The sequence below is a fragment of the Microcaecilia unicolor genome, chromosome 10 (assembly GCF_901765095.1).
Source record: "Microcaecilia unicolor chromosome 10, aMicUni1.1, whole genome shotgun sequence".
NCBI lineage: Eukaryota > Metazoa > Chordata > Amphibia > Gymnophiona > Siphonopidae > Microcaecilia > Microcaecilia unicolor.
Window position 1 is genome coordinate 32,404,669 of NC_044040.1, and position 22,782 is coordinate 32,427,450.

Here is a 22,782-nt window from a genome sequence, read left to right on the forward strand (position 1 = left end):
CAGTCTGCCCAACAAGACAACTCATGTGTGCTACTTTTTGTGTATACCCTACTTTGATTTGTACCTGTGCTCTTCAGGGCACAGAATGTATAAGTCTGCCCAGCACTATCCCCGCCTCCCACCAGGAGTTCTTACTAATGTGACTATCTATTGGTCCGTGTTTCACCATTGTGTCCACAAGGCTCTTTCCCTCTGGTTCTACACAGAGTAGTTCATTAGAGACATGTATTTTTTAGCCAACATTCAGTTCATTTGGGCACCTTAAAAATTTTAGAGTGTGCAAACTCAGTTGCACACATCTGCATATAATATGCTTACATACATTAAAAAGTTAGTAAAGTGATGTTTCAAGCAAACCAAAAAAAAAAAAGAAATGAACCAAAAATGTCTTGGCTGTGCACATCCCAATACCTCAGGGAGCCCTCATAGAATTGTACCTGTACAGGACAAACAGAGAAACCTTGGATAGTTGATGGAACACTGTTCTCTTCTACAAAATTTTATTTCTGCCATTGCTCCTTTGTCCCTTTATAACAACTAATAATACATCTTTGTAAAGGGACATAGAGGGTAAAAAATCAGCAGTGCATGGTTTGTTTCTCTACTTATAAACCACCATCAGAGAACCATAAAATAAATGAGATTTAGATTAACAAGTAATGAAACCACAAATGTATAACAAAGACCTTACAGTTACATCAAGGCAATAGATAAATAGTAGTAGTAGTAGTGTGTATCTATCATTTCTATAGCGCTACAAGGCACACGCAGCGCTGTACACCATACACAAAAAAGACAGTCCCTGCTCAAAGAGCTTATTGGAAAGGCACATAACTCTACTGAAATTATTACCACATGTACACTGTATGCATTGTGATAGGGCCTCTCCCAGCAAGAAACCAAAGAGGTAGAAACAAAAAAACAACTTTCCATGACAACAAGTGCACTTTCCCCTTTAGCTCAGGGTGAAATAAGAGCACATAGGGCATCACAAATTGAAAAAAATAAACACACAAACTTAGTGATGACATGCACCATTTTGGTAATATCTAGGTTTAAGTTTCCTTTTCTTTGTATAGAACCCCCCCCAAAAAAAATCCAACCAAGAGCTTTATGCAAATGAGCTCCTTCATACCAGTTCCCTTTACTTCTTTTCAAACGAAAGTCCCTTTCTATTAAACAACTTAATGTCTCCTCTTTTTCCTGAAACAGAGTTTACCAGGGAAACAGTCTATGGCTCAATCTTTGAGCAATAAAGAAAGTTCCCAAATTCCCTGCTCCCCAAACAGTCTCATTCCATGAAAATGCTGGTGCAAACAAAAACATCTATTTCATATCTTCTGTTTGGCCCTCCTACAAGCTTAGGGTTCAAACAGCTAGCAGATCCATTGTACAATCGCTCATAATAAAGAAGGTCTGACCTCTATTATGCCCTCCCCTCATCTGCTAGCAACAATTAAGAAAAAAAAAACAACACTTTACTTACAAAGCAAACAGCTGGATTAACTACCAACTTTTTCAATCATCCAGGAGCAATAAAGGGATCCAATTGTTGGATACAATGCACAAGCCTTTCAGGGGTCAGTTTTCCATTTCCATCTCTTCACATTTTTCAGGCGTTACAGTGACTGAGCTTTCAAACTCCATGGGCTCCTCCCTTACTTCATCTGGAGTATTAATGGCTCCCACTTCCATGGGTTGGGGAAAATGCTACTCCTTCTCCCCTTCCCAGCCCCAAGTGCTAGGAGTTTTAAAGCCCTCCCCCTTTATAGGAAGTTCCCTCCCAAACTATCTGGGTAACCAGGATGTTTCGTGAACCTTCTTCACCTTTCCTTGGGTGCTTAGCAGCCTACTGGGCACCCTCTGTTGGCTGCAAGTTTACTTGCAGCTGTTTTTCTTATGCTGACTTTATTCCATAAAGGGGCTTGAGCTGGCAGGCCCCTTACAGTCCCCCTTCCTTTTTCCTCACAGCATGTACCAGAAAAACCATTTCTGTGGGGTACTGTTTCTCAACCCAGTCCTGCAGCATTACTCAATGTGTCTGGTTTTCAGTATATCCACAAAGAATATACATGATATATATTTGGAAATATCATTCATCCATAAGAACATAAGGGAAAGGGAATGGGACTTGTCATACCGCCTTTCTGTGGTTTTTGCAACTATATTCAAAGCAGTTTACATAGTATATACAGGTACTTATTTGTACCCGGGGCAATGGAGAGGGTTATGTGACTTGCCCAGAGTCACAAGGAGCTGCAGTGGGAATCAAGCCCAGTTCCCCAGGATCAAAGTCCGCTGCTCTAACTTGCTCTACTAGGTCAGACCAAATGGCCACCTAGCCCAGTATCCTATCAAGTCACAAGTACCTGACAAAGTCCCAAAAGTGGTCAGATTCCATGTTATTTAACCTCAGGAATATGTAGTGGCTTTCCCCATTTCTACCTTAATAATTTATAGACTTTTCATCCAGGAATTTGTCGAAATCATTTTTGAACCCAGTTGCATTAACTGCTTTTACCATTTGTTCTGGCAATGAAGTCCAGAGTTTTAACTATGGGGCACATTTTTGAAAGAGAAAAACGTTCAAAAAGTGTCGTAAAGCACAATTTGGATGAATTTATTCTCAAAACATCCAAATCGGTATTTTTGCCAGTTGCATACAATTTTGTTACATGAAATCCACTTTTCAAGAGCTGAGACCTATTCCTCATGTCACAGCTCGTAAACTTAGAGCCATGCATGGCCTGCTTCAACTGCATATTTTCACAGGACACCACTACTAGATATATGCCGAGCAGCGACTTGGTCAACGATACAACGTTTCCAAACACTACTGTCTAGATGTTGCATAACTTGCTGATTCCACGTTTGGACAGACGATTCTTCACGAGGTGTCTTGAACGACACCTTGCCTCCTCCTCTGCCTTACACAGGTACTAGTCCTTTGCTTTTTTTGTTTTATATATATATATATATATATATATTCTATTTCATTCTCTTACCTGTGTATGCTAAGGATTTTTCACTTGTGTGGCTAGAAGATCGTGTCCATGGAAAAATAATAGTTGCTTACCTGTAACGATAGTTTTCCATGGACAGTAGATCTTCTAGCCATACAACCCCTCCCACCCTTCCTAAGTTGTCCTTCGCTATTTTCATTAAACTGATATTCATGAGGTGTTCTACTGTACTTATAGTACATATTAGGTGGGAATTTTTGAGCATCCTCAGTTTAAAATATTTAGAGCCTATGCTATTGGAGTGCCAGGTCGGTCACTTCAGCGTGACGTAATTTCACTTGTGTGGCTAGAAGATCGTGTCCATGGAAAACTCACCTGGATTGAGAGTAGACGGAATCTGATGGGAGTTTGTGCCTTGGTCCTTGGAAAGTTCAAGAAGCTGAGGTCTAGAAATGTTGGCTCAGGGGAGGAAAACGGATTGGTTGGGTGAGCAGCAGGGGAAAGGTGGGCAAGCCTAATTGGTGCTAAAAGTTTGAATACAAGTACCCGCCTGATTCCTGGATCATGATTGGCCACACACCTATTGACTGGACAGGCCAATTCATGTATATTAAAGAAGCTCTCTAGGAGTGGCACTTGGGGCAGGGATTTTTCTCTCAGCTCCTCAAGGCAGCTTTTCCTTCCCTCCTGCCCTTGTTTAATTTCCTTTGGTGTTGTTGCAATTTGATTAACTGTCTGAGATTGACTTCATGTACCTGTTGTAGCTGGCAGACACACAAGCTATGGGGTATTGGCTTATAGGGGATGAGCCTGAGCACAAGTATTCCTGCAAGATCAAGTTTCAACTGGGGGTCATATGGCCCGGCTCAGATTGCATGGAGGAGGTTCATCATGCCATGATTAGCCTTGGCTGTCAGGGCAATTGGTGTAATCATTGCTATATTATTTGTAGTTTGGGTGAAGTAGTTGTTATTTACTAAAGTATTCACAAATAAATGAAGCTGTGGTCTAATTTTCATATCAAATTGTGTGAAGATTGTTATTATTATATACATTGTTTAACTGCTTAGAGTGTGTGTGTGTGTGTGTGTGTGGGGGGGGGGGGGGGGGGGGGTGCTATTATCAGAGCAAGGTGAGGCAGTCCCATTACCCATAGTTAATAAAATTAAGAAACTAAGATTTAGACTTCAAGGTGGGTATGAATGAAAAATGAATTATGCCCTGCTTCAGTTACTGAGCATATTATCAGATTCCTTCATGCAACAGGCTACAGCAAAGGAACAGATTCTTCTGCACAATTTTTAAACCTAGTTTCTCACATTTTAAATTGTTGTTCTATTCAAAAATTGATTTTCACACTGACAACGTAACCGCGACGGTGGCAAACCAATGAATGTGTTTGCCTTGGGAACGGGTGCGCCAGATGCTGCAGCAGCAGCCACAGGAACCAACTCTTCAAAATAATTGGGGGTGCTAAACCCAATAGAAACTACCCCTCCCTGAACACAGGCAAGGAGTTTGCTCAATATTGGAGGTGCTCGAGCACCCACAGAGCTGGGTCCTATGGCAGCAGCAATAAATCAAGACGCAGCGAGGATATGCTTTGCCCCAGCTTTGCAAGTTCCATCCAGTATTCCACAAGCGCGCGGTCAGAGGGCGCTGGGAGTCCGGGCGCGTGCCGCTGCTCGCCTCGGGTAGAGTGACCGGCGCGCGCCGTCTCCCTAACATTCCATTCCACGTGTTGCATTGTTGTGGGCGCTACAGGTTTTTTCTGCCACCTGTGCTCCAGCCGCCGGGAGGAGCTCGTGGCGTCACTCGGGGAGGAGCGACAGGTCGCCGCCTGCTGCCATAGGACTGAATGGGCCCGGGCTTCCCCCCACCCCCCATCTGGAAGCCCTTCCCCGTTCCCTCCTCCTCTCTGGCAAGCCAGGAAATAGTCCGGGGCTTGCAGAAAACTCGACGTGTCCACCAAGGTGCTCCGACAACAGCACAAGGAATTGCTCCAAGACTTTTCCTTAAGAAGAAAGTGAACCCCCCCCCGACATGTTGGACCCGTCGTCCAGCGAAGAGGAGTCGGACGGGCTGGTGGAAGAGGAGCGGCGCGACGTGCTGGTGGTGGCGGCGGCGACAGCCGGAGGCTCGCACAGGTCTCTGCCGCCCCCCGGCCGGGACTGCCGCGAACAGGCGGGCAGACCGGCCAGCCCCAGCCCGTCGGTGGGCGGCGGCAGCAGCAGCGACGGCCGCGAGGAGCAGGAGAGGTTACAGCGCGAGGAGAGGGAGCGCAGGGTCCGCCTGCAGCTCTATGTGTTCGTCATGAGGTGCATCGCGTATCCCTTCAACGCCAAGCAACCCACGGACATGGCCCGCAGGCAGCAGAAGGTGAGTTGGGGGCGGGGCGGGCCACCCTGCAGCACGCGCCCGAGCACCTGCTCTTTAGTTGAAATGGTTTGCTTTATTGATCATTTGGGGTTTTGCCTCGATCTGCGTGGACCTTTCCAGTGTTGAGGGAGCTGCAGACTTCTTTCAGCCCCCCCCCCCCCCCCCCCCCCGGTTTTCCGCCGACTTGTGCAAAAATGTATCCTGAAGTGTCAATCTGGAGTTACACTTCCTTCGGGGGCGAAACGGCCAGTGATTTAGTCCCGATAGGTTCATTGAGAACATTTGTTTCATGCAAGGAGTCGCTCACATTCCGCCTTGGCTGTGCGAGAAATCAACAGGTCTTTATTTCCCTATTGGTATTTGTTTCAGTTTTTTTCTTTTTTTTTTTAGCGCCATATACTTGAGAAAATCCCTTCGTTCAACAGGTTCGTTCGTTCCATTTTTTTTTCTTAAATAAGTTGAGGGAACCTGTTGTGCGGTGTGCTATATAGTCTATAACTGACACAGGTGCATGACTTAACTGAACAAACATTCCTATTGTATGACTTGGTAGAATGGACTGTTGTCGAGACTTGGAGGCTCTTTGCAGAGAATAATCTACTAAATTTGCGATTTTCCAGAGCTTCCTTACAGGCATTATTATTTAGTGTCGGGTTTGAGAACTGCCTCTTCTGCCAAAAGTGCTTGGAGTGGGTTAAATAAAATCAATCCAAATAAGTAAAGATCCAGTGATAACGTGCCATCAAGGACGATTAGTGGAAGCTACAGAGCTAAAACGTTCCTATAATCCTTATAGAAAAGAAAAGTGAGATTTTGATTTTGTTTTGGTTTGTTATTTGAATAGAGGATACAGCAGAAAGAACGACTACGAGATATAGAAAGGGAACTTTTTTTTAATATTTTTTTGTGTGTACAGTAGTTCCATATTTTATGTGCTTGCATTTCTGCAGTAAATGATGTTTAGCTACTTGCCGTGCTTTAGAAATAGACATTTCAGCCTATCTACCTCCAAAGTCGTTCAGGTTTGCTGTACACAGCGCCGGCCAATAGAGATTATAGTGATAAAACTGCGCTGCACACGCGCAACAGGAGACCACACCGTCTAGTTTTTAATTGTGAGCAGGGTATGCACCAGGAAAACCTTTTTTTTTTTTTTTTTTTCCTAGTAGGTCTTTAAGGTTTTGCAAAATGAGTCTCGAATCTGTGTGCTGCTGCATTGCACGCTTATGGGCTCTGCAGGCAGGTGTGATAGGAAGTGGGAAACAGATTCTTAAAGCTACTTGCCCTCTCCCTCCCCTATCCATCATTTTTTTTTTCCTTTTTCAGAAGTCGGGCCTAGATATGTACAGAAACCTTGCCAATTTTCTGTTCTTAAGATTTCATTTTTTTCAGGTTGTCAAATGTGGAATTGCACTTCACTCATTTTCAAAATCAGCTACAGCCATATCTAGCACAGTTGCTGAGGAGGTGAGATGGAAAGTAGTGAAATAGCCAAAGTGTTGACAGGAACTGGAAAACAGGAACTGTATGACAACTGTGCAGAGATAGAGACTTATGGGAAGCACTGGAATGCTGGACTTTACAAAGATTTTAGGTGAAAGATATTACCTGAAATATGTCTATAAATTTAGTGAATGATATATCTATTCAGAGAGTAATTCTTAATTTTAGTCCACTATTAATGTTGGTAAAGATAATCTTGAGCCATAGGTACTTTGCATTATTATTTATCCAAAAGTGGAGAACAATTGTGGAGAACAATTGAAAAGAAGCAGGTTTTGCAATTCATCAGAGAGGAAGAACAGAAATACTGATGTTCATGCATCCATTCTATGAAAAACAAGAGTGCAAGACATTTTCCATACTTAAATGCAAACATAAGATCTGGATGTGATGAAATGTCACACAAGATTACTTACTTGGGAAAACTTAAAAAAAAAAAAACATAGGGTCGAACCAGGTAACTTCTGAATATCTGCCAACCTGTTATATGTAAAAGAAAGATTTGGCACTAGTAATGAAAGAAGAGACAGCAGTTTTTCAGAGGAGTAAAATGAGCTTAGCATGGTCTCTGAGCAAATCAGCCCTGTTAGATTATCCCAAAAGGAATGAAAATGCAAAAGTGGTGCTGATATTTTGCACTTGATTTTTGACAAACCTAGTTGTTAGAGCAACCAGGCTGACAACCGGGAAGCCCACTTTAATACTGGGCAAGTCACTTAACTCTTCATTGCCTCTGGTTTACTAAGTACATAAGCATCACCATGCTGGGAGGAACCAAGGGTCCATCGAGCCCAGCACCCTGTCACCGACAGCGGCCAAAAGAACAAGCAATTTGTCCTGCCCATCCTAGAAGTTACTGTATTATTTCCTCGTCCATTCAATAACATTCTATGGCTGCTTCCTCCAGGAAGCCGTCCAACCCTTTTTTGAAGTCCGCTAAGTTAACCGCCTTAATCACTTTTTTCCGACAGCGAATTCCAGAGTTTAACTATGCGTTGAGTGAAGAAAAATTTCCTCCGATTTGTTTTAAATTTAGCACACTGCAGCAGCTTCATCGCGTGTGGCTCCGGTGCGTTATTGGCATTGCCTCGTGGCTTTGTGAACAGGGGGTGGGGGTGGGATTGTAAGCCTTCCAGGGATAGGGAAATACCTATTGTACCTGAGCGTAACTTGCCTTGAGCCAGTGGTTCTCAATCTTTTTTCAGCCGGGACACACCTGATGGATGATGTTTCTATATGTGACACTTCATATATGACCTGCATGGACCTTAGGTCTGGTGCAGTATAGCAGTTCTTATGAATTAAATATAAACATGGTCTACATCTACAAAAAGCCCTATCTCCTCCACTCCCCCAACAACAGATGCAGATCATAATTAGCATATATTCTCCATGGAAGTTAGCATAGGAAAATAAATTCTGATTCTCATGTCATCTGAGTAATAGCAGCATAAATCTCTCCAATACCAGGCACACTGTGAGATAATACAAAACTCAGCATAAATGTAGCAAACAGAACCCCCCCTCCCTTTTACAAAGCTGCGCTAGTGGCTGCCGGTGCAGCAATGCCGACACAGTCCATTCAAAGTGAATGGGCTGCGTCGGCATTGCCACATGGCAACCGCTAGTGCGGCTGTGTAAAAGGGAGAGGGGTGTGAGTTAGCACTAATTATAACACTGTTCCTAGTTAAGAATAGGCAGCGCTAGAAATATTACACGGGGCTCTAAAACACCAGTACAACTAGTACTGGTAAAACTGAACAAGTGGGACTGCTTCAAAGTTCTACACAGAAGATACATGCAAACAGAATACTACATTTCAGTCACACACAAAACATAGACAAACCCTCAACAAATGCAGAACAAGGGATCACAAATTATAAATATAACTATGAAGACAAAAATTGAACTGGGAACACCAAAAGGTCAAATTAGGCAGGTACCACAACATCACAGAAACTTAAAACAGAAATGCATTTCCTCCTGTACTGAACAACATACGAATACATTGGTGATGTACATTTCCCAAAGCTAACATATTCTAGTTAATAAATTCAAAATAAAATATTTTCTACCTTTGTTGTCTGGGCATTTTATTTTTCTAAGTATATTGGTCCCTGTTGCTCTTTTCTGCTTTACTGTCTTCTGCTCTTTCCAATGGGTACTGTCCATTTGTCCTTTCTCCACTTTCCTGTTATCTTTGTCCATTTCCTCACTACATCCATCTCTGACATGTTTTCTTTTTTTCTATCTGCCCAGTCAAATTTGACCCTCTCACTCTTCAGTCCTCCACCTGTTTCACTTATCAACTTTCCATCACCCCCTCTCACCTCTTAACTGTCGTGTCTCATTCTTTCTTGCTCTTTCACCCATCCATTACTACTTCTACCCTCCTGTACTCACCATACTCTTCTCGCTTATCTCCTTGACAACCCCCATGGTCTCTCACACAAGGTTCCATCATGCCCAGTACCTCTCCTCCCTCTCCCTTCTTACAGCACTGTAGCCCAGTCTTTCCTCTTTTTTTTCTCTACTCACATTTGTAGTTCAGCATATCTCTCTCCCCCTTATGGATCAGTAGCTCAGCATATCTCTCCCCTCTCTCCCCCTTATGGTCCAGCATCTACCTCTTCCCTCCACCTGAAAAAAGTGGTCAAGGCAGTGGCTCCAAGGTGAGACCATTGGCAGGAGAGGCAGCTACACAAACGTCAATGCCGTGCTTCTTCTCAGGTTGTGTAGGCAGCAAACCGCACACTAGATGTGAAAGCTTGCTAAGCATGGTTTACTGCCTACACAACTCGGGGAGGAGCAGTGTTTGGGTTTCTATAGCTGCATCTCCTGTGGGTCCAGCATCTCTCCCTCTCTCTTCCCTGCATCCCACAGTCCAGCATCTCTCTTAATCACTCTCTTCCCCCCACCCCATAGACCAGCATCTCCTCCTCTCTCCAGCCCCCCTTCCAATAGTTCAGCATTTCCCTCCTAGTTCCCTCACCTGTCTGGCATCTTTTCTTCCCCAGTGCCCTCACAAGTCCATTATCGCTCCTGCCCCCCCCCCCCCCCATGATTCCATTACCTCTCCCTCAGCCAGTCTCCAAGTCCAGTACCTCTCTCTTATCCTCCCTGTCCATCCCCCTAACTACTCTTCCAGCAGTGCTAGCGGTAACATGCTGCATGGCTGACCCAAAGCCTTTCTTCTGCATCCTGTCCTGCTGATGCAGCTTCCTGTCCGCCTGATGGTGGTGAGGGGGATGAACCTGAAGGAGGATAAGGAAGAGGTACTGGATTTGTATGGTTAGGTGGGAAGCTGAGAGATGTGTGCTGGACTCACGGATGGGGTTGGGTGGGGGGCAGAGGAGGAAGAGATGAGGACAATGCTGCTACCCTTTGAGGGAGGGGGAAGAGACATTGCCTGCAAGTCACTGTTCTGTCTGGTGTCGGCAGCATGTGACACACCACCTGGGTGATCGCAACACACTAGTTAAGAACTGCTGCCTTGAGCTACTATTGAAAAAAAGTTGTGAGCTTAACCCCCAAATAAGTTGTTTATGAAATGCTTTAAAATTGTATTTTATTAAATGTATTTAATCTGCAATGACAATTGTAAAGCAGTTCATAAACAACTTATAAAGTAGATAATTTCACTGGAGTTGTTAGGTGATTAACGAGAGCTTCCTGCCTATTTCCTTTTGTCTCTGAGGAGCAGCTACTAATATGCTTTAGGAGAATACTGTATGATTTTGCCATTTAACACGGCATATATCTTGCATCATTTTGTGGTAACATACATTAGTTTCCCATAACACATGCTACATTCAAATGCAAAACATGAAAAGCATCTCACAGTTTTTGTAAAACATGGTACCTCATGCTGACCCCACCACCCCTATCAACCCCTCTCTCAGGGACGTACTCGGGGTTCCCCTGGTGTCTGGTGGGTGGGGAAGGAGCAATCCCCAGTCGATCCTGTCTCATCAGATGCTGGGTTCAAGATGGTGCCCTTGACCTCTAGAGGTCAAGCTGCCAAATAAGGATTGTGTTCCAGAAATTAAATCATTATAAGCCAAGCAAAGAAAAGATAATCAAGATGCTAATTAAACAGCCTTTTTGGAATTATCATCATTGGAATTTGTAACTCAACGTACCACTTCATCGGTGACTTTTGCCTTCGAACCGGACAGAGATACTGTTCTTAATTATATTTTCATCATATGGATTGTGATTTCTTAGGATCCAAGTCAAGAGTATTTATTTCTGAGCTATCGAGGAATATCCAGAGGAGATGCCAGGAATTCTTGGCCTTGCGCCCTTGGGCACAGTCTCCGGGAATAAATTATTTGCTTCAATTTTCTTGTACTTGTTTTACTTTTCAAAATCATTTCTATGTCTTTACTGATCCTAAGCAAATGTAAGAGTTTGGGGTTTCTCAAGAGGAACTGAAAGTTCAGACATGGTTCTTGCAGTTTTTGGGAATATCTTTAGGGCGGCTGTGGACTGTTTCTGAATTTGTCGTCAGTTCTGTTAATTTTTTATTTTTTTTCTTTATTTCTTTAATCTTGGTTTCATTACCTAATAATCGTGGACTAATTGATTAATTAACATTTTCATGATAACTGATGGTATATAGTTCTTCCCCCCCCCCCCCCTTATTCTTTGGTTACATTTTAATAATGTGATGTAAAAAGTGAAATTGTTAAATTTAAAAGAAAAAGCACCGCTTGCTGCTGTGACATAAGAGTGCAGCGCCGATCTAATTACAGAAAAATGCTGGGTCAACTGTTGCTATTCTGCCTGTTGCCAAACTTTCTGTGGAGCCAATGGTTTGTAGCGAAGGGCAACAAAAATGATAGCGGGGATGGGACGACTTCCCTATGAAGAAAGACTAAGGAGGCTAGGGCTTTTCAGCTTGGAGAAGAGACACCTGAGGGGAGACATGATAGAGGTATATAAAATAATGAGTGGAGTGGAACAGGTGGATGTGAAGCATCTGTTCCCACTTTCCAAAAATACTAGGACTAGGGGGCATGCGATGAAACTACAGTGTAGTAAATTTAAAACAAATAGGAGAAAATGTTTCTTCACCCAACGCGCAATTAAACTCTGGAATTCGTTACCTGAGAACGTAGTGAAGGTGGTTAGCTTGGCAGAGTTTAAAAAGGGGTTGGATGGTTTCCTAAAGGACAAGTCCATAAACCGCTACTAAATGGACTTGGGAAAAATCCACAATTTCGGGAATAACATGTATTAAATGTTTGTTACGTTTGGGTAGCTTGCCAGGTGCCCTTGACCTGGATTGGCCGCTGTCGTGGACAGGATGCTGGGCTCGATGGACCTTTGGTCTTTTCCCAGTATGGCATTACTTATGTACTTATGCACCATTTTGGACAGGCCTATGTCCATCCAGGCTCCCCCTCACCATGGCTACATCTCTGGCAGTGTATGCTGCATTGCTGTATAGCTTCCTGAGCACTGTGTAAGAATAGATGTGCTGGTATTAACAGAAGGTGAATAAAGTTTTCTGGTGTAGACAACGGAAGGAAGTGAACCCAATGGACATAATTTTAATGTTTTAGTCTGCAAGGTCTACTTATTACTGCAGCTGATACATACCTGTTCCTAGTAGATGCGTGATAGAAAATCTGAATGGGCCAGTTTTCTTTTCTTTCTAGTACATAACTCTTTTCAGTAGGAATTAAGTGCCTGTTGCAGTATTTTCAGTCAGGGCCTTGTGTGATTGGTTGTCTTAATTATCTAGAAAGAAGTAGTCATTCTTTTGGTGTTGGTGAAATGATAACTTACGTTTTTGTATTCACGTCACTCGGATGGCAACCAAAAAAATATTTTGTACATGGGATTGAGGACTGGATGGTGAGAGATTGTAGGTCTGGCTTTTATTCATGGCAGCTCTTTCCTTTTCTGCTCTAATTCCTTCTCCTTGTATGCTTAGTTAGATCATCACTAGCATAATATTTAGAAAAGAAGGGAATGCATCCCACACTGGTTCCAAAGCTGGTGCTTGGGGAAGTAAGAGGGAAAAATTCAAGCATGTAGTATACATGAAGTACTAAGGAGAACTGCTTGTAGTGGTTTCTGTTATTTAAAGAGCTTTCAAAGCTTCCACGTTTCGTAACATGACATTTGAACCACATTTTTTCTCAATTTGTCTCGCAGAATATTTTTTGAGGTGCTAAATAGTGTCGTATTATAGAGAAGAGCATGTCTGTGATGGGTCATACGAATTCTCTGAGGAGAAAAGGGTCTCTGTTTTTTTTTTTTCCTTTTAAATGTATTTTCAGGTACTCCAGATGCAGTTGATGTACTCCAGATGCAGTTGATGGATTGTCTATGATATGACACTTATATTTAATCTTGCTCAAGCATTTGTATACTGCTGTATTTGTCAGACACTGAAAGCAATCCTGTACTGTTGTTTTTTTTTCATCTGTGGTGTCTGATTTTGTTATTTTTTAATGCACATGAATGCTAAGTGATGCAGGTTTCTGGTTTCAGAGTTATTTGGAAATACAGGGTATCAGCCCCCTTACGTACAGAACTAGGAAATAGAATGGTGGCATGAAAGCTGACTGTCTTGGCCTCTGGCTTTTAAACTCAGTTGTCACTGAATAGCAGAGATCAAATTGCGTGATTTCTGATGCGCAGTTAACTTTTTTTTTTTCTTTCATCTATTTGAGGCCAGCAAATATCAAGGGAATGGTATTTAAATCAGAGTAAAAATATAAACACAACATGCAGGCCTCTTATTGTCTGGAACAGTGCTGACCTGCTGAGCTCCTGCTGTTGGATAAGAATGGTGTTGATTTAGGAAGAGTCTTTTTGGATTTGTCAGCAGGTGCATCCACACTACAACAGGCATTTGTGATTACTGGGCTAGCACTATCCAGAGCCTGTGTGCATTTTTGATGTGAGTAAAGTGATGAGTAGTCAAACGCATAAACTGTAGCAAAGTAACCATTTTCTTGTTTGATGTGCTTGTCTTTATGGTGTTAGATAATTTAGTTTGCATTGGACAGAAGTATTTCCTGATAGGAAACCTTTTGAACATAAGAATTCTTTTAAGGCGTTTGTAGACATACATAGTAACATAGTAGATGACGGCAGAAAAAGACCTGCATGGTCCATCCAGTCTGCCCAACAAGACAAACTCATATGTGCTACTTTTTGTGTATATCTTACCTTGATTTGTACCTGTCTGCCCAGCACTATCGCCGCCTCCCAACCACCAGCCCCGCTTCCCACCACCGGTTCTGGCACAGACCGTATAAGTCTGCCCAGCACTATCCTTATTCTGTAACAGGTCGCCTAAATTTAAGTGCCAGTTACGCACTTAAATAAATGGAGTGCTAGCATTTTACATGGATAAGTGTACACTTGGGTGTATAAATGACGGTAGTGCACTCAACTACTATTTTATAATGGCTTGCCAAAATGGCTTAGTGCATAATTGCAAGGGGGTGTTCACAGGGAAGGGGGTATGAGTGGGGCAGAGGCCAGGCTGACATTTACACACTTAGGGCCAGATTCTATATAAGGCGCTCAAGATGTCCGCTCAGTAAACATTTCTGCCTAAGCATATTCTATAAGCAGTGCCTAGATTTAGGCACGGTATTTAGAATATGCTTAGTTGATATCCCGGCGCCTAAACTACGCACTTTCATTTACATCAATGAAAACATGGCGTAAATCCCTGCGTATAGGTTTACGCACACTGGACCGTATTTTATAACGTGTGTAAATTTGGGAACGCCCATAGCCACACCCCTTTTGAACTGCTTGCATTAGAACTTAGGCACAGTTCATTACAGAATATACTTAGCCAGTTGTGCATGTAAATTCTAATGCCAATTAGTGCTTGTTAAGAACTGTTTATGTTGATTGGCTTGTTAAGCCAATTAAGTTAGGTGTGTTATAGAATATGCCTGGATTTTGTCGCGGATCTCTATGCTTGCTATATAGAATCTGGGAGATAGGGCCAAATTCTGTATATGGCAATGGAAAAAAAATAAGCGCTATTCTATAAATGGTGCTCCGAGTTGGGTGCTGTTTATAGAATAGTACCGGAAGCCACGCCTAACTTTTAGGTACAAGGATTTACACCAGCTGAAACCTGTTGTTTGCTGAATCACACAGTCAATGCAGTTTTGCAACTGTTTTGGACCCTGTTAGAAATCTCAACTTCAACACCCAACCTCTCAAGAGTATTGAAGACTGAGACCTGCTTTAACTCTGAGGTGCATACCCGAGTCCTTGAAAAACGTCTGACATGACGAAACCTGATGTTGGGCATTGAAGTTGAGTTTTTTAGTGTGTGTGTGTGTGTGGGGGGGGGGGTCTAAAACAGTTGTTTGCTCAATCATACAATCGATGTAATTTCACAACATGGAGTCTTAGGATGGGGAAGATAAATTGGATACTTCACAGGGGTGTAGCCAGACCTCGACGGGAGGGGGGGGGGCCAGAGCCCAAGGTGTGGGGGGGTACATTTTGGCCTGCCTCCCCGCTGACGCCCTCCCGCCGCCGCTCCTCCCCACCACCGCTGGAAGGTACGTTGGCTGGCGGGGGGGGGGTCCCCAATCCCTGCCAGCTAAAATGTTAAGGTTATCAGGCAATGTAAGACTAGTGCGGGATAAACGCCTTACCTGGTGGGGGTTGGGGACCCCGGAGCCAATTTGGGGGGCCAGGCCCCTGTGGCCCCCCCCATAGCTACACCACTGTTACAGAAAAAAAGATAAGTGATGACTACGGTATTAAGAACTTCTTTTACAAAGCCGAACTTCTTTTACAAAGCTGCACTACAGATTCCCACGTGGCAAATGAGAGGAAGCCCGTAGAAATTGAATGGGCTTCCTCTCATTTGCCGCACCAGGAATTGGTAGCGCTGCTTTGTAAAAGAGGCCCTAATTTTGTTATGAGCTTTTACAGGACATTTATTAATAATTTTTAAAGAAAGTCTTACATGTATTTGAGTAGCACTATATAATTAATTAGACACGACACTTTTGTGATGATGCACTATGAAGTCCTATGAATGAGATTAAAAAAGTGATTGCATTCGTGGAGGTCTGTTTTTGAATGACCTGATTTAGATGATCAGTATATCTGAGGGCTCTTTTACATACTTAAGGAGTATGTGGAGGAGTGGCCTAGTGGTTAGGGTGGTGGACTTTGGTCTTGGGGAACTGAGGAACTGAGTTCGATTCCCGGCACAGGCAGCTCCTTGTGACTCTGGGCAAGTCACTTAACTCTCCATTGCCTGCCGCATTGAGCCTGCCATGAGTGGGAAAGCGCAGGGTACAAATGTAACAAAAATAAAATAGATACTATTGGAGATTCTACATGGAATGTTGTTACTATTGGAGATTCTACATGGAATGTTGCTATTCCACTAGCAACATTCCATGTAGAAGGCTGCGCAGGCTTCTGTTTCTGTGAGTCTGACGTCCTGCACGTGCAGGACGTCAGACTTACAGAAGCAGAAGCCTGCGCAGCCACATTGGTGATCTGCAAGGGCCGACTTCTACATGGAATGTTGCTAGTGGAATAGCAACATTCCATGTAGAATCTCAAATAGTAGCAACAGTGGAGGAGTGGCCTAGTGGCTTAGAGTGGTGGACTTTGGTCCTGGGAAACTGAGGAACTGAGTTCGATTCCTGGCACAGGCAGCTCCTTGTGACTCTGGGCAAGTCACTTAACCCTCCATTGCCCGCCGCATTGAGCCTGCCATGAGTGGGAAAGCGCGGGGTACAAATGTAACAAAAAAAAAATATTGAGGTGCTCATTAACAAGATATTTTGGACTAGATAAATATTTAAGCTGGACAAGCATTTGGTTAAAACACTGATCTTTTTAGATGTTGCATATCCCAAAGACAGCGCATTACAGTTGTTAAATTCAAAATAAAATACTTTTATCTACCTTTGCTGTCTGGACATTTTACTTTTCATTGTGTTGGTCACTGTGAGGGGGCATTTTCGATATGACGTCTAAATCCGACTTTGGACATTTTGCTGAAAAATTGAGTAGTGAAAATGACCCATTTTCAAACCAGAAAAATGTGTATCTTTTTTTTCTTTCAAAATAGCCATTTTCTAGATGTTGCTATGCTTAGTACATCTATTTTTTTTGGACCATTTTCAAAACAAAAACATCCAAGTGAAAAACGGACAGAAACAAGCCAGTTTTCCTAGTAGACTGGCTGCACAGGCATCCCAGCAGAGCAGTGGGGCACCCTAGGGGGCACTGCGGTGGACTTCACGTAAAGGAACCCAGGTACACACCTCACTATTACCCCCTTATATTGTATGGTGAGTCCATCAAAACCCACGGAAAAAAATCTACAGTACCCAACTATACACCACTACAATAGACCTTATGGCAGCAGGTATCAGAGTGGATACAGTAGGTTTGGGGGGGGGGGGGGGGGGGCTGACACTTTCTACCACAAGTGTAATAGTTACAGTGGATTATGGGCCTGGGTCACCTTCTCCACAGTGCACTGCACTGACCACTTGGCTATTCCAGGGAGTTGTTTGCTGCTCTAATAGGACTGGCCATAACATCTGAAGCTGTCATAGAGGCTAGATTGTACTGTTTCATTTACATTTTGTGGGCTGGGAGGGGGTCAGAAATAGACACCCCCCACTGAAGGAGTAAGGGGGTGTTTATTTCTGCAGTGGTTATCTTGTCATTTAGGGCGGTTATAGCCCTGGACATTTTTGTTTTGTTCCATTACGGCAGGGAAATGTCCAAGTGTTAGGAATGCCCAGATCCCACCCTTAACACACCCCTGACATGCCCCCTTGTGAATTGAACGCACTTCTGATGGACTTCATAGGACAAGTCTAAAAATTGATTTTGAAAATATCAATTTGGATGTTTTTGTGGGAAAAACATTCAAACGCAGATTTATGTCACTTTGTGGACCCCCTAATCTCTCTTCTGCTCTCCAGTCTATCTTCTGCTAATTCTCTTTCCAGTGGCTTGTCTTTTTTTTTTCTCTTTCATGTCTTGTTCCATTCCTTCACTACATCTGTGTCCGACATGTTGATCTTTTCCCTTTTAGTTCTTTCCTTTTTTCTTTACTGTCTCATTTAGATTTCACCCTCTTTCTCGCCATTCTGTTTCTTTTTATTTTTTAGCTACCTATCAACTTTCCATCTCCTTCTTCCTAGCTCTCCCATCTCACTCCTTCCCTTGCCTCCTGTTCTCTTCCATCTTTCGTCTACTCCCCATTACCACATTTCTATACTCACCATCCTCCTCCTTGCCACCCTCCTTTGTCTCTCCCACATGGTTCCACTATTCCAGTATCTCCCCTCCTTCTCGCTCCCTCCACTCTTGTAGCCCAGCGTCTTCTCTCCCTCTCCCCACCCCACCCTACCTAGAGAATAACATGAGGACAAAGTTGTCCCTGTGAGCTCTGATCCCACCCGCAGATGCCTCGAACAGTTATAAAAAAGACAATATTCTGTACAACTGTCATTTAATATATCACAACCAATACAGAACAAGGATTAAAAAAAAAAAAACCCTGTCTCCCCTCCACCTTCATAAATATTCCCTTCACTATTAGGAAAACTGAACAAGCCAGATTACTACAGAATGATACATAGAAAATTCATGCTAACAGTATACTTCAGTAACACAAACAGAACACAAATGTAAAAAAAAAAAAAAAAGTACCTGTATATATGTAAACCGCTTTGAATGTAGTTGCAAAATACCACAGAAAGGCGGTATATCAAGTCCCATTTCCCTTTCCCCCTTTTCTCCAAGCTGTTTCTCTTGTGTCCCTTCTGTTTTCCGCACCTCTTAGCTTGGGGCAAGATTTGTCTCCACCTTAAGGTTCAAAATGTGGCTAACCCTCAGAGGTCAGAACTAGGATCATAAGTGAAGTTATTAAACTAGTAAATTGTAAACAGATTTTACAGGCTTCTGTTGTTGTTGCTTTGTAGGTCAGGCTTGCCAAACATGCGGCCTGACCTGCGGGGACATTCGGTGTGGCCCACATCATAGTATCTAATGTGCATTCTAAATTTAACATCTGGTTAATTTCATAATGTAAATTTGGCTCCCAAATAATTGTAATGGGGAGAACATGGAGGATGAATATCTTTGGGCCCTGTTTACTAAGCTGCGCTATAGACGTGCGAACATTTTTAGCGCACACTAAAAATTAGCAATATATGGGTGTCTCTAGCGTTTAGTGTGTGCTAAAAACGCTAGCGGACCTTAGTAAACAGGGCCCTTAGTGCAGATGCTGTAGCAGCCCATCATTAGTCATGCGGTTGACATAACTGTTGGAGAAGGTTAATAAATCTTTTGAGGGACCATAGTGGAAAGTTGCATTGCTGAAGCCTGCTTTCTGCTTATCTTGTAAAAATACTGCTTTTCTTAGTTTCTGTTGCTGTGATCTGGAATATCTCAAGTGCATATTAACATCATTTATTTTTGCTTTTTTTAAAATTCTACTTTATTTATTTATTGTATTTATACCCCACATTTTCCCACCTTTTTGCAGGCTCAATGTGATAACGTCGTTACATGATTTAAAAGCAGGGCCTCTTATCTTGTAAATAATTACTCCTGCTGGAATTCTGCGCCTGAAAAAAAAAATCAAAATCCTGCGCAAAACAATTTCAAAATACTGCGTTTATTTGTCGTGATTTAACCCATATTACAGCCCCCCCCTCCCTGTACACAGATACCGTCCATACTTTTCCCAGCCCCCTCCCAGCACCCATAGCATCCATATTTTTGCAGCCTCCTCCCTGCACCCACACATAGCATCCACCTTTTTTTTCTTTTTAGAGCCCCTGCCACCCACCTACCCACATAGCATTCACCTTTTTTTATGGCCCCCTACCTCCACAAACCCACCCACACATAGTTTCCACCTTTTTTTTTTTTAACAGCTCCCTTCCTCCCTGCCTGCCTCCCTCTCTGCACCCACACGCCATCAATTGTGTTTTTTTTTTTTTTCCAGCAGTCCCTGCACTTACCTGTGAGGTAGGAGCAGGAGGAGCTGCATAGGAATACCTCTTTGGGGCAGGAAAGAACCCCACTGTTTCCTGCTGCTGCTCTGGGCTGGTGCCACCAATTTTTTCATATGGCTGCTGAGACTTCCTGTGGCAGTCTCACAAGATTACTGTTTGAAGTCTCTGGTAGCCATTTTGAAAAAGCTTTGGCCTAAGCCAGAGAGCGGTGGCAGTGGGCGGGAAAGTGTGGGGTTCTCTCCTGCCGCTGAAGAGGCCACTAGACCTCGGGTAGGCCCGGGAGGGCGGTGGGGAGCCAGCTAGCCAGCTCCCCTCGGAGCACAAATTCTGTGCGGCTGCGGATTTCTGTGAAAATTCTGTTCTCTGCAGTCACACAGAATTCCAGAAGGAATAAATAATGCAGGAATTATAAAAGATGACATGATGTCTAGAAGGCATTACTTTTCTTTAGATAAGCCCTACTTAGTTCTTCGACTTTTCATCTGCCAACTTGGGAAGCAGATAATATACAACTTCTGCTTTTTAAGAAAAGCAAGCAAGAAATATTGTGAATGCATGTAAGTACTGCATGAGAACACACTGGGATGTTATACTAAGAATCCTCATTAACCTGAGTAATCACCATGACCAGAAGTGAATGGAATACAGCTTATGTAAGACTCCAAATGGTCCACTTCATCATTTCAGAGAGAGCATGTGGAAGATTAGGCACAGATGTGGCCCACATCTGTCCTCTTGTAATGGCTGCACTGAAAATCTCTTAATACAGCAGAAGGGATCCTCCACTCTCCCTTTTATAACACTTGACACTTCCACTCAACTAGCCCTTAAAAGGTTAGTTCTGGGCAACAAATTTCTTTAAAGTCTGACAGCTGTTAAAGAGACGTTGTTACAAGTGGCATCGTATTGAAACAGAGTATAGGACCAAATTCTATAAATACCGTGATTAGTTTTTTGGCGATAAGCGCTATTCTATAAACTGCACTAAAATTTAGGATTCTGTATAAGGCATCTTAAATGTAGGAGCCTAGTGCTATTCTATAAACGTGGTTTATAGAATAGTGCATAGGCTGGGCAAACTTGTGTACATACAAGGAGTGGTCATTTACACCACCGAAAACCTGATGTAAATGCCTGCACCTAAATGTACACATGTTCCCCCGAATTCTGTAACAGCATGCATAAATGTGATTGACACTCCTCCCATGGCCACAGTCCTATTCGTTTACATGCATCGGAATTTACATGTGCCTCTTTTTAGAATATGTCTAAAAAAAAAAAAAGCACGTGTAAATTTTAATTATTGCCAGTTAGTTATAACTGGCCAATTATGACTAATTGGCTCGTTACTCAATTAAATAACGAGCGTAAATTGACTGCATACTCAATTTAACAAGCGCTACTCGCCGCACCTTGTATAGAATCCGGTCCGCACCTTGTATGTATATTTTATGTGCAGAACCATGCAACTAAAAATGTGTGTAAATTCCAATTAGCACCCAATTATCAGTGCTAATTGATTGTTCAATTAAATTGCACTCGCAAATTGGTGCACCTAAAATTGTATGCGCAATTTTAAGCACTATTTATAGAATTTGGGGGATATATCTAGCCAAGCAACTTGAATACCTTGTTTCTCCTTGTTAGAATTTGCAGGGGACAAGTACTTGCTGAACTGTATTGTCGGCCTGAAGCTTGTTGCTTCCAGTATTTGTTTTGACTTTGTATACACTTTATACTCCTCTCCCCCCTGCTTTACCCCAGCCTTTTCTCCTGAGAGTTTGCCATTTTTCTTATATGTTTCTTTTTTTTTCTTTTACTTTATTGGTGAATAATAGAAAAAAGAAACAGAAGATCACAAAACATGGTGGATGCAACCACAATACTTCATGTAGACCAAAATCCAAATATACCTTCCCATACTCTCTCCCCCCGCCCACCCCCCACCCTTGGACCCATCACCAAACAACCAAGACCCAAACTCCACCCCTGTGCACTCAGTAAAAGAACCCTCCCTCACCCAACCAAATGTCCAATCAGTTGATGTACGCAGAGCCTCTATATGGAGCCCAACCCCCCAGATGCTCTCCAGCGATGATAAATATTCCAAGTTTTATGAAAGGAAAGCATCTGGCCATGTTATACAGCTGTAAGTTTAGTCATCTGATCAGGTCTGCTGAGAGACTGCCAGGCCTGGGGCAAGGCTGACCCAACAAATGCTACCACTGTCACCCTTCATTGTTAAACTGTACAGCGCTGCGTAACCCTAGTAGCGCTCTAGAAATGTTAAGTAGTAGTAGTCACCTCCCTCTCCTGCTCTCAGGCCGCTGGCGCCGCAATCCCCAGTCTCCACCCGCCGACCCTTAGCCCCATCGACAGCCCCTCTCGGTCCACCACCGGGCGCCCTGCATTCAAATCAGCAGCACCTCACCTCCCTTCGGACCCTCCCTCACTGTGCCCCGCCCTCGCGGAAACAGGAAATTACATCAGATGAGGGTAGGACACAGGGAAGGCCCGAAGGAAGGCGATCTGCCGCTTTCACACGGAGGTGAGGCGCTGCCTATGTGAGTGCAGGAGGCCTGGTGGCGGATAGAAGGGGAGCTGTCGACGGAGCCGAGGGCAGGCAGGTGAGACCGGGGACTGCAGCCCCAGCGGCCTGGGAGCAGGAGAAGGAGAGAGAAGTTTGCCCCCACCCCCTCTCTCGGCGGCCCTGCATCTGATAAATGTAGTCTATTTTTTGAAGGACTTTGTCCACTGGAGGTACAAGCTACTGTTTTTCTTGTACATTTCTAATACTTTATTCCTTACAATAATGCTCCAAAGCCAGGCTGGTGAATTGTGAGGTAAAACAAAAATTCCAATCCTTGTTCTGTATCTATTTTTGAGTACTGCAGTATTTGCTGTTTCAAATGTCCCAGTAGGGCTCA

The 22,782-nt window shown here is 43.3% G+C and overlaps 1 protein-coding gene and 1 long non-coding RNA gene across 6 annotated transcripts in view; both read left to right on the plus strand.

The window, feature by feature from the left end:
• The first annotated feature begins 4,912 nt into the window (after window positions 1-4,912).
• CADPS2 (calcium dependent secretion activator 2) overlaps window positions 4,913-22,782 on the plus strand; it is a 596,794-nt gene continuing 578,924 nt past the window's right edge. For all 5 annotated transcript variants that reach the window (XM_030215887.1, XM_030215888.1, XM_030215889.1 and 2 more), the window contains exon 1: window positions 4,913-5,342. In XM_030215887.1, coding sequence (XP_030071747.1) covers window positions 5,007-5,342 — 336 coding nt within the window. In that variant the 5' untranslated portion in view covers window positions 4,913-5,006. The remainder of the gene's footprint in view (window positions 5,343-22,782) is intronic.
• On the plus strand, window positions 7,812-17,049 carry LOC115478504. The gene is made up of 3 exons (XR_003943536.1): window positions 7,812-7,905; window positions 15,542-15,547; window positions 17,039-17,049. It is a non-coding gene; the product is annotated as an uncharacterized LOC115478504 (long non-coding RNA).